The 13265-nt window shown below is 39.3% G+C and overlaps 1 protein-coding gene across 3 annotated transcripts in view; it reads right to left on the reverse strand.

Moving 5' to 3' along the window:
• sbf2 (SET binding factor 2) overlaps positions 1 to 13265 on the reverse strand; it is a 97779-nt gene continuing 84514 nt past the window's right edge. For all 3 annotated transcript variants that reach the window (XM_034880539.1, XM_034880460.1, XM_034880368.1), the window contains 11 exons: positions 12757 to 12933; positions 12245 to 12346; positions 8780 to 8965; positions 7604 to 7730; positions 6492 to 6619; positions 4503 to 4727; positions 4294 to 4401; positions 3955 to 4148; positions 3212 to 3299; positions 2998 to 3129; positions 1 to 1330 (listed from right to left, as the gene is read on the reverse strand). In XM_034880539.1, coding sequence (XP_034736430.1) covers positions 1232 to 1330; positions 2998 to 3129; positions 3212 to 3299; positions 3955 to 4148; positions 4294 to 4401; positions 4503 to 4727; positions 6492 to 6619; positions 7604 to 7730; positions 8780 to 8965; positions 12245 to 12346; positions 12757 to 12933 — 1566 coding nt within the window. In that variant the 3' untranslated portion in view covers positions 1 to 1231. The remainder of the gene's footprint in view (positions 1331 to 2997; positions 3130 to 3211; positions 3300 to 3954; positions 4149 to 4293; positions 4402 to 4502; positions 4728 to 6491; positions 6620 to 7603; positions 7731 to 8779; positions 8966 to 12244; positions 12347 to 12756; positions 12934 to 13265) is intronic.

A 13265-nucleotide genomic window follows, 5' to 3' on the forward strand; every position in this document is an offset into this window, starting at 1 on the left:
AGTTTCAAGTATGTTTGATTTATTTCCAAAAAATTAGTGTCACCACAAAACATGGTACAAAGATACAGAAAAAAAAGACTGACTTTTTTCAGTTTCATTCTTTTGATAAAATCGGTTGCACAAATGGGTCAAGACGAGGATCTTTGAAAACTACAATGTCCTACATGATATATTTATTTACCTATTTAAAAGCCCTTATCAGAAAAAGAGCCTGGCTGGACAATTTAAAACAACAAGAAAAAGATTTTCAATTTTATTGTCAGAACAAAGTGTCATTACAAACGGGGAACAGGCCACTCAGGTTTTTGCACCAGTAACAACACATAAAAAAAAGACTTGTTGGTCACATTAGAATTAAGGTAAGAAAAGTACACGTATCTTCAGTACAACATACAGAATATAAAATGAAATGTCACTCAGGTATTTACAGAAAAACATGAAGCCACCACACTTACACAGTTACACTTTTAATAAAAAACAATAATTTACATTACATGAGACATGTTATCAAGAAGTCAATAGGACATTCAATAAAATCGAGAAAACATCACGTATTTAAATAGAAAAATGTCAGGTAACTCTTGCTGAATTCACTGTGCAAATTCTGTTCATTTAATCTGTCTTGAGGAAACGTAATGCCTTTTTCCTCAGTGTCTGCATCGCTTAGAAAATCTATATTTGATAAGGAGTGCATATTTAAGACCTAAGTGCAAACAAATTGCTTTCTCATATTGTGCATTAAAATCTCTGAGTTTGCGGCGGTTCATATGTTTCTTTAAGCAGCAATAACCTTTTCCTCATAGTAAGATATCAGATAGAAATTATATCAGGCTATTTTCTACATTTTTGAAGTATAAAATTGAACCCACAGTTTGAATGGCCAGTGATATTGCTTTGATCTATTTACAGCTTAAGTAAGATAGCATTTCCTTGGTAGTGCAGTCCCATAAAACATCAGCTTATCTTTACTTCATCCCTGTTGGAGGCGTGGAAGAGGGAGCTGACAGCAGAGACCAATGTGTTTGATCGACTCCAACTGAAGCAGAGAGACGACAGCCCGACCAGCTCCTAAGTAACAGGCAGGTGGATGATCAGTACTCGTCCTCTACTACCAGGCACTTTGTTTCCTGTGGTCCCAGAATCGGACAGTTGAGTAGAGCGGTTGCCAAGTCTCTGCTCTTAGCCACCTGATGCTGCCTCTAATATCTGCATTCAGCCTGAGGTTATCTGCTCAGGCATCAGAGATGCAGTTTTGGATCTTGTCCATCCACAACTGAGCGCTGGGAGCATCTGAAGCACAGAAGTTGTAGACTCGCTTGCTGGTCTTCAGCTACAGAGGAATCGGACAACAAGGTTTAAACCAAGAAAGGGACACACTTGAATTTGCAACAAAATAAAAACAACAGACCCTGTTTCTGTTCCTCACACTGACAGAAAGGTTCATCTATAATGTCCCCCGCATGTGGGACACAGCTCTTTCCTTTGCTCCACTATCTTCATACATGACGTCTATCTTTGCAAGTGTGTCAATGTACACAAATCTCAATAGTCATAAAAATGTAATAGTGTAGTATATTAAAAAAGTCACAGTATAGTATGTCTAAAAAAAATGTAGTATAGCATTTCGAAAAAAGTAATAAAAATGTCATAGTATAGTATGTCAAAAAAGTCATAGTCTAGTATGTTGAAAAAAAGTCATAGTGTAGTATGCCGAAAAAAGTAATAGAATAGTATGTACAAAAAGTCATTAAAAAGCCGTAGTACAGTAGATCAAAAATGGTAGTGTCTAAAAAAAAAAGTCATAAACTTCAAAGTATAGTATATATGAAAGGTCATAGTATAGTATGTTGAAAATGTCATGAAAAAGTCCTAGTATAGCAAGTATAAAAAAGTCATAGTATTGTATGTTGAAAAAATTAAAAAAAAAAAAAGTTATGGTATGTTGAAAATGTTGAAAAAAAATCATAGTATTGTGTGCCAAAAAAAGTCATAGAATAGAATGTCGAAAAAGTCACAGTACAGTATGTATCAAAAAATATTGTGGTGTAAAAAAAAAAAAATAGTAAGTAAAAAAGTCATAGTATAGTATATCAAAAAATAGAAGTCTAAAAAAAGTCATAGTATAGTATGTATAAAAAAGTCATAGTATAGTAACAAGTTAAAAAAAAAAGTCATAGTATAGTGTGTAAAAAAGTCATAGAATGTGTCGAAAAATGTCATGAAAAGTCATAGTAGAATGTGTCGAAAAAAGAAATAAAAAGTCATAGGATAGTATGTATAAAAAAGTCATAGTATGTCGAAAAAGTTGTAGTATAGTATGTTGAAAAAAGTCAGAGTATAGTATGTGTAAAAAAAGTCAGAGTATAGTATGTATAAAAAAGTCCTAGTATAGTATGTATAAAAAAGTCCTAGTATAGTATGTATAAAAAGTCCTAGTGAGGTATGTATAAAAAAATGTCATAGTATAGTATGTATAAAAAAGTCATAGTATAGTATGCATTAAAAAAAGTCATAGTATAGTATGTATAAAAAGTCATAGTATAGTATGCATTGAAAAAAGTCATAGTATAGTATGTATAAAAAAGTCATAGTTTAGTATGCATAAAAAAGTCATAGTATAGTATGTATAAAAAAGTCATAGTTTAGGATGTATAAAAAAGTTGTAGTATAGTACGTTGAAAAAAGTTGAAAATAAGTCCTAGTGTATGCTGAAGAAAGTCATAGTGTATGCTGAAGAAAGTCATAGAATACTTTGTAAAAAAAAAAAAAAAGAGTCATGAAAACAACATAGTAGAATAGGAACTAGTAAATAAGTCATAGTATAATATGTTGCAAAAAAGCAGAAAAAAAGTCATAGTTCAGTATGTCAAAAAATATGCTTGTAAACCACTGAAAATACTAGCAAAATTACTCAAATATAAAATGTGGCTACTGACAAAAAGATGCTAGAATCACTACCACTACATCCAGTGGACCTTTAGGTTAACATGTACTCACGTCAAAGAAAGCCTTTTCACTGATGTGTTTGGGAGCTCCTATAGTGGGCGCAGCGATCATTACAGACTCCACCTCCGCCAGATCGATATGACCTCTGCAGTTTGTGTCCTCCCCGGTGTCGTAGTACCTCATCTGTGAAGATGTGAGCGTTAACCTGCAGCCTCACTCAGTTGAGGCTTTCTGAAACCTGGGTGTGGTGTGCAGCTTGGCTTACCTGGTGTTTCGTAATGTCCAATACAAACCAGCGAGGTTTCCATCCTTTCAGCAGTGCTCCACGTTTATACAGGATCCCCTCGTAAGACCTGAAGAGTACCACACGGTGAGATCCAAGTGCATTTTGACTGGAAGTTACGTCTCTGTAACCTTGGCTATTGCAAATGATGGCGTTTAAGTCATGGATGTATTAAGAGAACAGTCAACAATATTCCTAATTGGTTTTTATTTCACTCGCTATTCCTGTTTAGGATCAAAGTTACATGGAGTTTATCCCAGCAGTAAACCCCAGCATAAAGAGCAGAAGAACACACTGGACAACACAAAGCCTGTTTCTCCATGTGTACAAGAACATCGGTTTGTACATTATGTTCCCGTTGTTAAGGAGGCCAGAAGTGGGAAGTTCTAATGCACTGTAATAAATGGTCAATATATTGTCTTCTATATCTGCAAAAATATTAAAGTCATCAGTATCAATAATATAGCTGTACTGGGGGAGAGTAAACAAGTAACAAAGTATTTTTTAAGACATTACAATAAGTTTCTGTCAAGTGATTCTAATTTCATCTGTTAAAACTTTTGTCAGTCAAAACATTGTTTAAACATGACGAGCACAAGAATTATTTTGTTTTTTGTCTAACTGGATACATTTTCATGAGTCAAGCGCGACACACACACACACACACACACACACACACACACACACACACACACACACACACACACACACACACACACACACACCTGTTCTCCTCGCTCTTGGGGGTGAACTGGTTGTAAAGTGTTGCAGCCCGGCGGTTGATCCCATTGGCTGTAGCAGTACTGCGGTCTTCGCCCAGCCCGCTGTCTGGCAGGTGCAGCATGGAGCGCCTCTGGAAAGCCTGCAGGCTGGACGTGGGAATGAGGCCTGAGATGGAAACCGTGGACTGTTTACGGAGCTGCAAACACACAAAGTAATAAAGTATGGGAATGGGAGTGAGTGGGAAAAGAACACAATTTAACAACTTAGAATTAAGAATAAGTGTGTGACTATTCCTGGCATCTTTCAATAGAACATGTCATCATTATTCTTTTAAAACACACATTTCCTTCCTGCGCGAGGTCTTCCTGAATGCTGATCCGGACTCTCTCCAGAGTTGTCTGCCATTTCTCAGAGGCCTGATTCAGCTCACCCTCCAGCCTCCCAATGTCCTGCAGCACCAATAACGGTCAAGAAAGATGACAAATGTTGACATATGACACGAGGAAACAGGATAAAACTTATAAACAAAGCTTTGGTTACAGACTCTTACAGTGAGGAGTTTGGTGATGGCGTCCGGCTGGGCGCGGCTCACGCTGCTGTAACACGGCCACACGATCCTTCTCTTACTGCTGGAGAGCGTGTCCACCTCCTCTGAGCTGTCGGACCGCGCAGCCATCATCCTCCAGTCGTAACACGGCCCCGTGGACAGAGTCTCATCCGTGAAGAAGTCCCATTTATTCAGGCTTGGGATGCTGATCGAAGGCTTCAGGATCACCTTCAACAAAGAAAAGATTGAGAATCAGATCTTATTGTGTGTTTTTATAAAATACCGCGGAAAAAAAGTTACGCAGTGTGATTTCCAACAAGCTTAACCTGCTCTGGGAAACTTGCAGAAAGCATCTTGTCAGTCTGTAGTGTGGCCTACTGCACATAATGAGTCAAAATACAGAAACAGGCTTGTCTCACAGATTTGCCCATCACTGTGATTAAAGATTAAATATCACCAACATCAAGCATTTGCTCATTCTTCAAAATGTTAACAAGACACTTCTTTGTCAGGAAACTGAAATATCACAGAGGCATTCCCAAAATTCTTTTTAAACAAAATAACTGCATGATGAAGACACTCCAAAGGCTAAACTTTATCTCCTAAGTTTGACATATTTCTTCATATTTCTTAAACTCTTGTTTCATAATTTTTAAGGTAAACAAAGCCTCCTTGGATTCTTTTCTAAACAATAAAAATAAAATAAAAATGTATTCAGCAATAATCTTAAGCTCCTCTGTTTTAAGTCAAAAGAGAAAGTAGAGACTGCAAGACTGATAACGTAATTTGCAGCTACCTACTGTAGGTAAAATTACTTCATTTCCTTTAAACTTTGAAGCACATTTGATGAATAAGCTAATGTCGATCAGGACCAGCAGAATTAGATCTGTCCGTTAGTTCCAGCTGCTTCTATGTGCAGAGCCGTCAACAGTATCATTAAGGAGTGGTTGTTGTCAGTGATCCTGAGCTGTAACAGTCAGATGTGTGGACTGTAATGGAAGAAGTACTCAGATCTTTTACTTCAGTGAAAGTACTAAGAGAGCAGGCGTACTCCTTGAGCACCAAAACTGAAAGTACTCATGCAGATTGGTCCATTTCAAAATAATATAAATTATAGTATTGGACTATAATTATGATTATTTTTGTGTAGGCATCCCTTTAATTTTGCAGCTGGTAAAATTACATCTTGACTACCTTATAAACTGCTGGGTAGCTAAATGTTTTCTATTAATAATCTTAATCTGTACCTTAATTTGTACCTAAAGTTGTCAAATGCAGTGGAGTAAAATATAATGTAGTATAAGATTGCCATCTTAAAAGTTAAGCACCTCAAAACTATACTTAAGCATGGTAATTTAGTAAATATACTTCATTATTTTTCATCACTCAATTTGCCAGTAATACCTGAAGTGAAAAACATAAGTAGCCTTCATCATTAAATATATTCAAGTTTGAAGTTAAGTTCTGTTCTAAAAGCTCTGGCTTGTCAATTGTATTTCAAAAACATTTTCTTAGTAAAGATTTATAACGTAAATGTTCAGAATAAGAATCAAACACATTGTTGTGCCGGCGCCTGAAAGCTCGCCTGGTGGAGCGCGCGCCCTTGTGCAGGCACTCGATCTACGACGCAGCGGCAGCGGGTTTGGTTCCAACCTGCAGCCCTTGATTGCATGTCATCCCCCCCCCCCCTCTCTCTCTCTCCCCTTCTCCCCTTTCAAGTCTAAGCTGCCCTATCGACAACGAAGGCCTACAAATGCCACACAAAAAAAACCTTGCTGTACACTTTTTCAGCTGGCTGACCTTTTGGTTTCTCCGACTCACTGGTTTCACATAATAAGAGATGATTTTTGTTTTTTAACATTTAAAAGAGCACAAGAGAGTTGAACCACACCATGGCTCCTCAGCGTGAGAGCTGCATGAATCAGCTGTAGCTGCTGGATGCACAGGGAGCTCTGCTACATGAAGGACAGTAAGGCAGACAGAAAGACTCACGTCGCTCTCTGAGGGGCTGAACAGATAGTTGAAGAAGACAGGACTCCTCCGGTGCATCCTGTTGATGCATTCCCAGATACAGATACCTCTCCGGGCCTGTTTGTCACCTTTATCCTCAAACAACGTGCCTGCGAAACACACAGAGGGGAAGCTGCTGAGCACATGGACCAATTAATTTTACAGATTGTTTTGTCTGATGCAACCCTGCTCAAAAAAGTTGTAATTCTACAAAAGGATTCATGTCTATAACAAGAGATGAGGGAAGGTTTTGGCTAGACACGTTCATCCATGGACACACACATTTCATCTTAAAGGATACACAAAACCCTTGACATCTCACCTCACCTTAAGTTCAATTAAACATACGCAAGGCAATATATGGTGAGTATTTCTATAGTTTAGTTTAATTTTATTTGTGTCATGCCAAACATTTGGCCCATACCGCTTGGGATTACAAGACACCATACATTTATTTGGCAAATGTCTTCCGGTGGCATACATATCATTCTAAGAAAAACATTAACTTATTGTCCTGTTTCAACAGTCAAAGGTAAAATACCAGATCTCACTTGAGCAAATGGAGACCCTTTGCCTTTTTGACAAATTATATACAACATAAATCTCTGTGCCATATTCCGGTTTAATCATCACAAAAATACGCAATTTTGTCTTAGCCCATATATCATCGGTCCAGTGCTTTTTGTCTCACAGATTCTTTAAACAAACCAATATTCAACTTTTAGTTATTAACAAACAACTCTATAACTGTAGTATTTCTATATTAAGTGTTATAACATAAACTAGTTTGTGACAATGTATTTCACCTAATAGAGTGTAGTCCTGATGCAAGTAGCAGAAACATTGCAGGCTTCTGATGCCGTTTCAGTGAAGAAATGTATGTGTTGCATTTAGTTGTGGGATCTATTGTATATATTAATTTTGTTCCTTATATGAAAGTTTGATGGTAAAGTACTAATTTTGCTACAGTGATCTTTGTTAAAACATGCCTGGTTATATGAAAGTAACACAGCAAATTCTAATGCAGCATTTCCTCAATACAGTAAGAGATAATTCTAAACCCCCTCCAGGTTTAAATTGTAAAGGACTCTGACCATGTTCCAAGCGCTCATAGTCTGAGTCCAACAGGAAGTTCTTGAAGCGGTTAGAGATGTGATGATAGGCCAGGAACTTCAGATAATACTGATTAAACTCAAACTCCAGAGGATGTTGCTCCAAAATCTGCAAAGACATGAAAAGAAGGATAAGGATGAGACTTAAGAGACAGAGACGGAAGGTCAGAGTGTGTGTGAGACAGCTGGATCGTGTCCTTGTGTTGCGGCTTCACATCCCTCAAGTGGATAAATGACCAATTAGAAACAGGAAAGAATGTCTCCTAGCCTGGGGGGGCAAAGGTCAGTGATATCATTACCGCCAGACAAAATCCAGGCTGAGGCAGCAGGACTGCAGCTCTATTGTTCCCATGCAGTAGTGTAAAGTGGCCAAAGAGATGCATATTTGAGGCCACCTGGGTCTATTGGCAAAAACAACAGCTGTTTTGGAGATGAGGCACTTCTATTTTCAGCTCTAGTCCGAATCCCCTTTCCCTCCTGTTTACAGCTCTCCAGACTCCAGGACCCCCGCCAAACTGTCTTAGCTGCCAGGCCTAAGTTTCAAAAGACAAATGCAGAAACTATGTGTTGATGTAAGTGTATGGGAGTGGTTCTGTGCGTGCCCAGGAGACACAAAAAAAACCCTACATTTAGAGTGGACACAGCCTTCTGGACATCAGCTGTTCTCTGGACTTCAGCTGTACAAGTTTTCTTTCTTTACCACCCCCCCGCCTCCAAACTGACACACAAACCTTCCTAGAGACTCTCAATCCCCCAAACTGCAATTTTCCACAAGCAATTCTAAACACGCAGTGAAATGTGAAGGGATGCTGAATCACGCAAGCACAGACAGCTCAGTGCTGATCATTGGGTTCATGGACCATCTGGACAGCAGCCTCAATGCACACTCCCTGGTGCAACATGGTGTTGAAATTACACGTCCAGTGTTGGGAATGTAAAGTGCAAAACTAAACCAAATGTAAAGATAATGACAGCTGACTTTCTTGCCTCATTTGCCCTCTCTTTGCCCTTGTTTGTATGCTCTTGAGAAATGTGATGAGCTCATGAAGACGGTATGAATGGTGTTCAGTCATGTGGGGGAAGGGGGCGGAGAGTGGAGAGAAGTCACTTAGCAGAGGCAGGAGATGCTTGACCTGTGGTTGTGAAGGTAAACCTCACCTGGTGCACACAATCCAGGAACTGCAGGAAGATGGGTGTAAAGCCACCGCCCTGGCTGCTTGGACTCAGGTTGCCGCGCTGGCTAAACTTGTGGCCAAAGGACAGCCACTCTTTCTCCAGCAGCACCTGAAAACCCTCCAGAGTCCGGTAGAAAGGATCGCTCAGCAGCTGCACCAAAGACACCACCTGCAGAGATAAAAGGGAAAAGGTGAGAGTGATGTATTGTATGAGGAAGAGATGGGTCAAATAAAATACTTTTCTTCAGTATTAACGATCATCCACTAACCCTTAGAGAATGGAGGATCCTCTTTAAATCGGTCTAAAATAAAAACTTTTTTTTGTTAAAATAAAACCACAACAGCTAAAGCACTGACACGGCAGCCGTCGGCACCCTCATATGTCTGTGTGTGTAATTAAGAGTCCTACATGTGTGAGGAGGAATCCGATTGGTGCGGCATGCTCAACTGACGGGCCAATCAAGAAGGGCCACTGAAGTCTGCCACCAGTTTAAAAAGCCTGATTGATTGCAGCTGTCAGACCAGAACTGTTGTGAGATTGTGAAGAAGTGGGCCAGGGATAAGACTTAAATGTATATCTTTTTGCATTCACAGGTTGGAATTGTCTAGATACATCAGGTGCAAGGGTGCTGTGAGTACTGTGTTTTTGTTCTACCAAGTATTTTATCAGAGAAGATTTGTTTTTCTTTCTTATAGGTGTTGTAGCAGTCTTCCTTTTAAGGATCTTTTTTCGTTATATTACGTTTTTGATTTCCACAGCACCCACTGGTTCATATTCTTCGTTGTAAGTTATTTTTTGTCTTCTTCACAATAAATATCTTTTCAAATACCAATTACATCTGGTTTTATGTTTATGTCCCGATACCCCTTGCTTTGCGATGTAACGAACACTCATTCTTTTTGCAGCAAAAAGCTAAGGCATCCGTCTCTCTCGTCATCCCGATGTACGCTTGCGATGATTTCATCATATTAGAAAGACAAAAATCATTCTGTTCTGTATGTTTCTCCTGGACTGAAGTGTCTGGGTCAACAAACATGTGTGGTTATTAAAGAGTTGCAACTAAGATGTGTATTGACCGAGAGATTTTACAGTTAAAAAAATAAACTTAGTCTGTTACTAATGGTGAAACTAATAGTGACACCGTTTCTAAATGTTTGGCATTTGGCAAATGTTTCTTGTTAACTACCTGCTAATCTGTCGATAATATATCTGTAGCGAAATTTGTCTTAGTGGAAAAGTATTCGATATTCTGTTATTGCCACTGAAACCTACGGAATACAACACTTCTCATTGTGATGATATACCGTTGATCATCTTACCACTGAAGGAGAATGGCAGCCGTTTCACTACCACTGTGCAGAATTTTTTTCATGCTTGACTACGACTTTGCTTACATTTTCCTTTTCTTGGATGGTACGACTTTGCTTTGCATCCTTTCAAAAGCTACACACCCCATCTTCTGACAACACAACGTTAAACCTATCATCTGCTACCAATTACAGTTATATAACACTGAAGACAAAGTCTTCAGGCACACTTGAGCTCCTCACAAAAACACCAGTTGAAAACCACTTGTCTACACATGCAGTATGCTTGGCCTGCTTCCCTGCCTGTGTCTCCTCCAACACAACAAATGAGCCCTGACGCGTGTGGAATGAGCAAGAAACAGTTCAAGGCTTCCCCGTGAGGTTAAAAAGAGCATTCAGCCCTGAGTGGTAGAGAAAGTCCCCCGCAACCCCGGCATTGAAATAAGCATTAGCTTATCTGTGAGACTACAGCGGACTGAAAAGTGGATCTAATAAAGAAGCAAGACATGAGAGAGGCAGAGGGTTAGACGTATAAACAGAAAACAGGGTTTTAGAAAGAAAGCAGAGACAGTTCTGCATCCGGTCTGCTGGGTGTCTATGGTCCGTGGACAGAGGCAGAAGGGCCAGAGCATATGGAGCCCATTTGTCCGTGCGGGCTGATCAGGACCTGGCGTGATGAAGCAGGTGACCCGTGGAGAGAGATGCTCGGGGCCAAACACGTGCCTGGCATTAGGGGTCCACAAAGTGTGCTTATAAACAGCCGCCTAGGGCTCTGCAAACCCCGTAAAGACATTTTGAATGACACACGCTTGCAACACAAACATGTGCACTTTAACAGGTCCGCATGGAAAATGTGAGCTCAGAAAGCAAACATGCGATAAAATGCTGAATGCGGCAGTAAATGGAATCCAACGATCGATCAGGATCAAAACTAACTTTTTGTTTACATGCCTTTAAATCCCAACCTTGGACTTTCGGAAACAGCACAAATCAGTGTGCCTTCAAGACCTTCTCATTATTTATCTCTGAATAACTGGGTCACTTGATTAGAGGACAAGCAGGAAAAGCATGTGGGCTAGATTTATTCAGACATGGCCCATTTAGAAGTGCAGTCAGACCCTAAAAGAAGTTTTCACAACATAAAAAAAACCACATTTAAACTACATAAATTACTTATATCTGCTTTCAATCTCAATATGTCACACTAGATAATTAAGGACCCTGCCGATGGGGCAGCTCTCCTAACAGTTTGATTATTGTCTAAACAGCTGTCTAGTAGCAGCAGCAGCACTCTTTATCTGAGGGACTCTCTTGTTAAACGGTTGTATGGCTGCACCTGGAACCTTTTTTATGTTTTATAGTTAGTTGGCGTTTGTTTTACATCAATACTGATAAGAAGTTGTTAGTTAGTGTTTTATGAACAGTCAGCTGTCAGTAATTCATCTTTAACAAGTGTTACATTACAGCTTGCACCCACAAGTTGGGTATGCTTTCATTAAAATGTCACAATGTCAATATTTTGTCAAAATACAACATAAATCAGCGTGTTTTCTATCAATGACATTTTTGCTAATATTTTCGAGGAGGATGAGCCAGAATTAAACAATTAACTGAGTGCCAGTAACTTGGACGACACATGGCTTTTCATTGCTGCTTCCCACTCAGGATTGGATTTGGGTGTTTGTTTAATGAGTTGATGTGTTTCTTTTGATCCACGTGTTCCCTGTTGTGATTTTATCAACTGCTATGATTATAAAGAGAGTAAAATGTAACAAGGACCCCCATCTGGACATGTACCACTAAAGTTGTGTTTACATACACTTAACAACCGTCCTATTCCTTCTTAAATGGGCTTTTAAGTGCAGTGGAGGTATGTAATGGTGAGTGGCTGTATGACGTGAATTATTTACAGTACCACATTTTTTTGTTATCATGCCAGGCTTCCTACCTGTGCCAAGCATGAAGTCTTTTACTTCCTGTATTTCCCCTCAGGTTTTTCTTGTATGCAAAATGAAAATTCATAGAAGGCATGAAAGACAAACTCTATCCCACGTTAAACCTCTCCGTGTTGTTCCTCTGGTTTTAAATATTGTCTTAATCATGCTTTAATTCACAAAAGTTATCTGTGCATTTGTCTCACTTGTGTGGTAATGTCCCAGCCATCCTCCAGGCTGAGGAGAACAGATGAACCGCTGTCCAGAAGCTCCACCAGAATCAGTGCCAACTGCAGGATCTTGTGAAGCTGTGGAAGATTAACACATGTGAACACACACAATTAATCCCCACTGTGCATATGTTACAATGTTTGGTGTACTGGTAAATTGCATGCTGAGTGCTGCTTGTTGCCTATTAAGGGTTTCCCACAGATTTTTTTCTTTAGATATGTTCAATGTACGGACAAAGGCTGAAGGGGGATAATCAGATAACCAGCATGAGAAGAAATCTGCTGCTGTGAATCTGTTTCCCTTGGGAAAATGGCTTCAAAAGGGGATTTATTCATTATGTGAATCTGATACACAGGATGAGCAGTAAAAGCAGACTGCTGGGTCGTTCTTTCATTATTTTAAGAGTCTGATTCGAGTTACAGTATTACTGTAAAAAGACAAACAAAAAAACCCCAGCAAAAACGATGTTGTTTATGTGTTTTTTCACCTGTAGGATCCATTCAGAGTCCTCCAAAGCTTTAAGGAAGGAGTCCTCAGAGTCTGACGAGGTGGCACTGGGAGCGCAGGCTCTTAGCAGCTTCTTAAAAGAGGCTTTCACCTGCCTCGTATCTGCAAAGTCCACCGGCACCAGTTCACAGTTCAGAGAGGAGTCCACTCTGAGGCCCTGTCACAACAGGGAGACAAATCTAACATGTAAAAAATGTAAAGTTTATTTCAATGAGGTAATCAATTCAGTTTTAAAACTGCTTTACTGGTGGGGTGTGGGTACAGATAAAAACATACAATACAATTAAAACATATTAAACTAAAAATGAAACTACGCGGGGTTACCACAAAATACACACAACAACACAGGTGCAATGTAATGCAATACGCATTCCTGAAATGAATACTGCTATACTCAGAGTGTTAAGTTATTTTTAAGACTGCAGTACTAGTTCAATATTCTTTGCGTGTTGACTCAAATCTATGGCATCGGTTTTAGTTATTATTTTT

The sequence above is a fragment of the Etheostoma cragini genome, chromosome 1 (assembly GCF_013103735.1).
Source record: "Etheostoma cragini isolate CJK2018 chromosome 1, CSU_Ecrag_1.0, whole genome shotgun sequence".
Taxonomy (NCBI): domain Eukaryota; kingdom Metazoa; phylum Chordata; class Actinopteri; order Perciformes; family Percidae; genus Etheostoma; species Etheostoma cragini.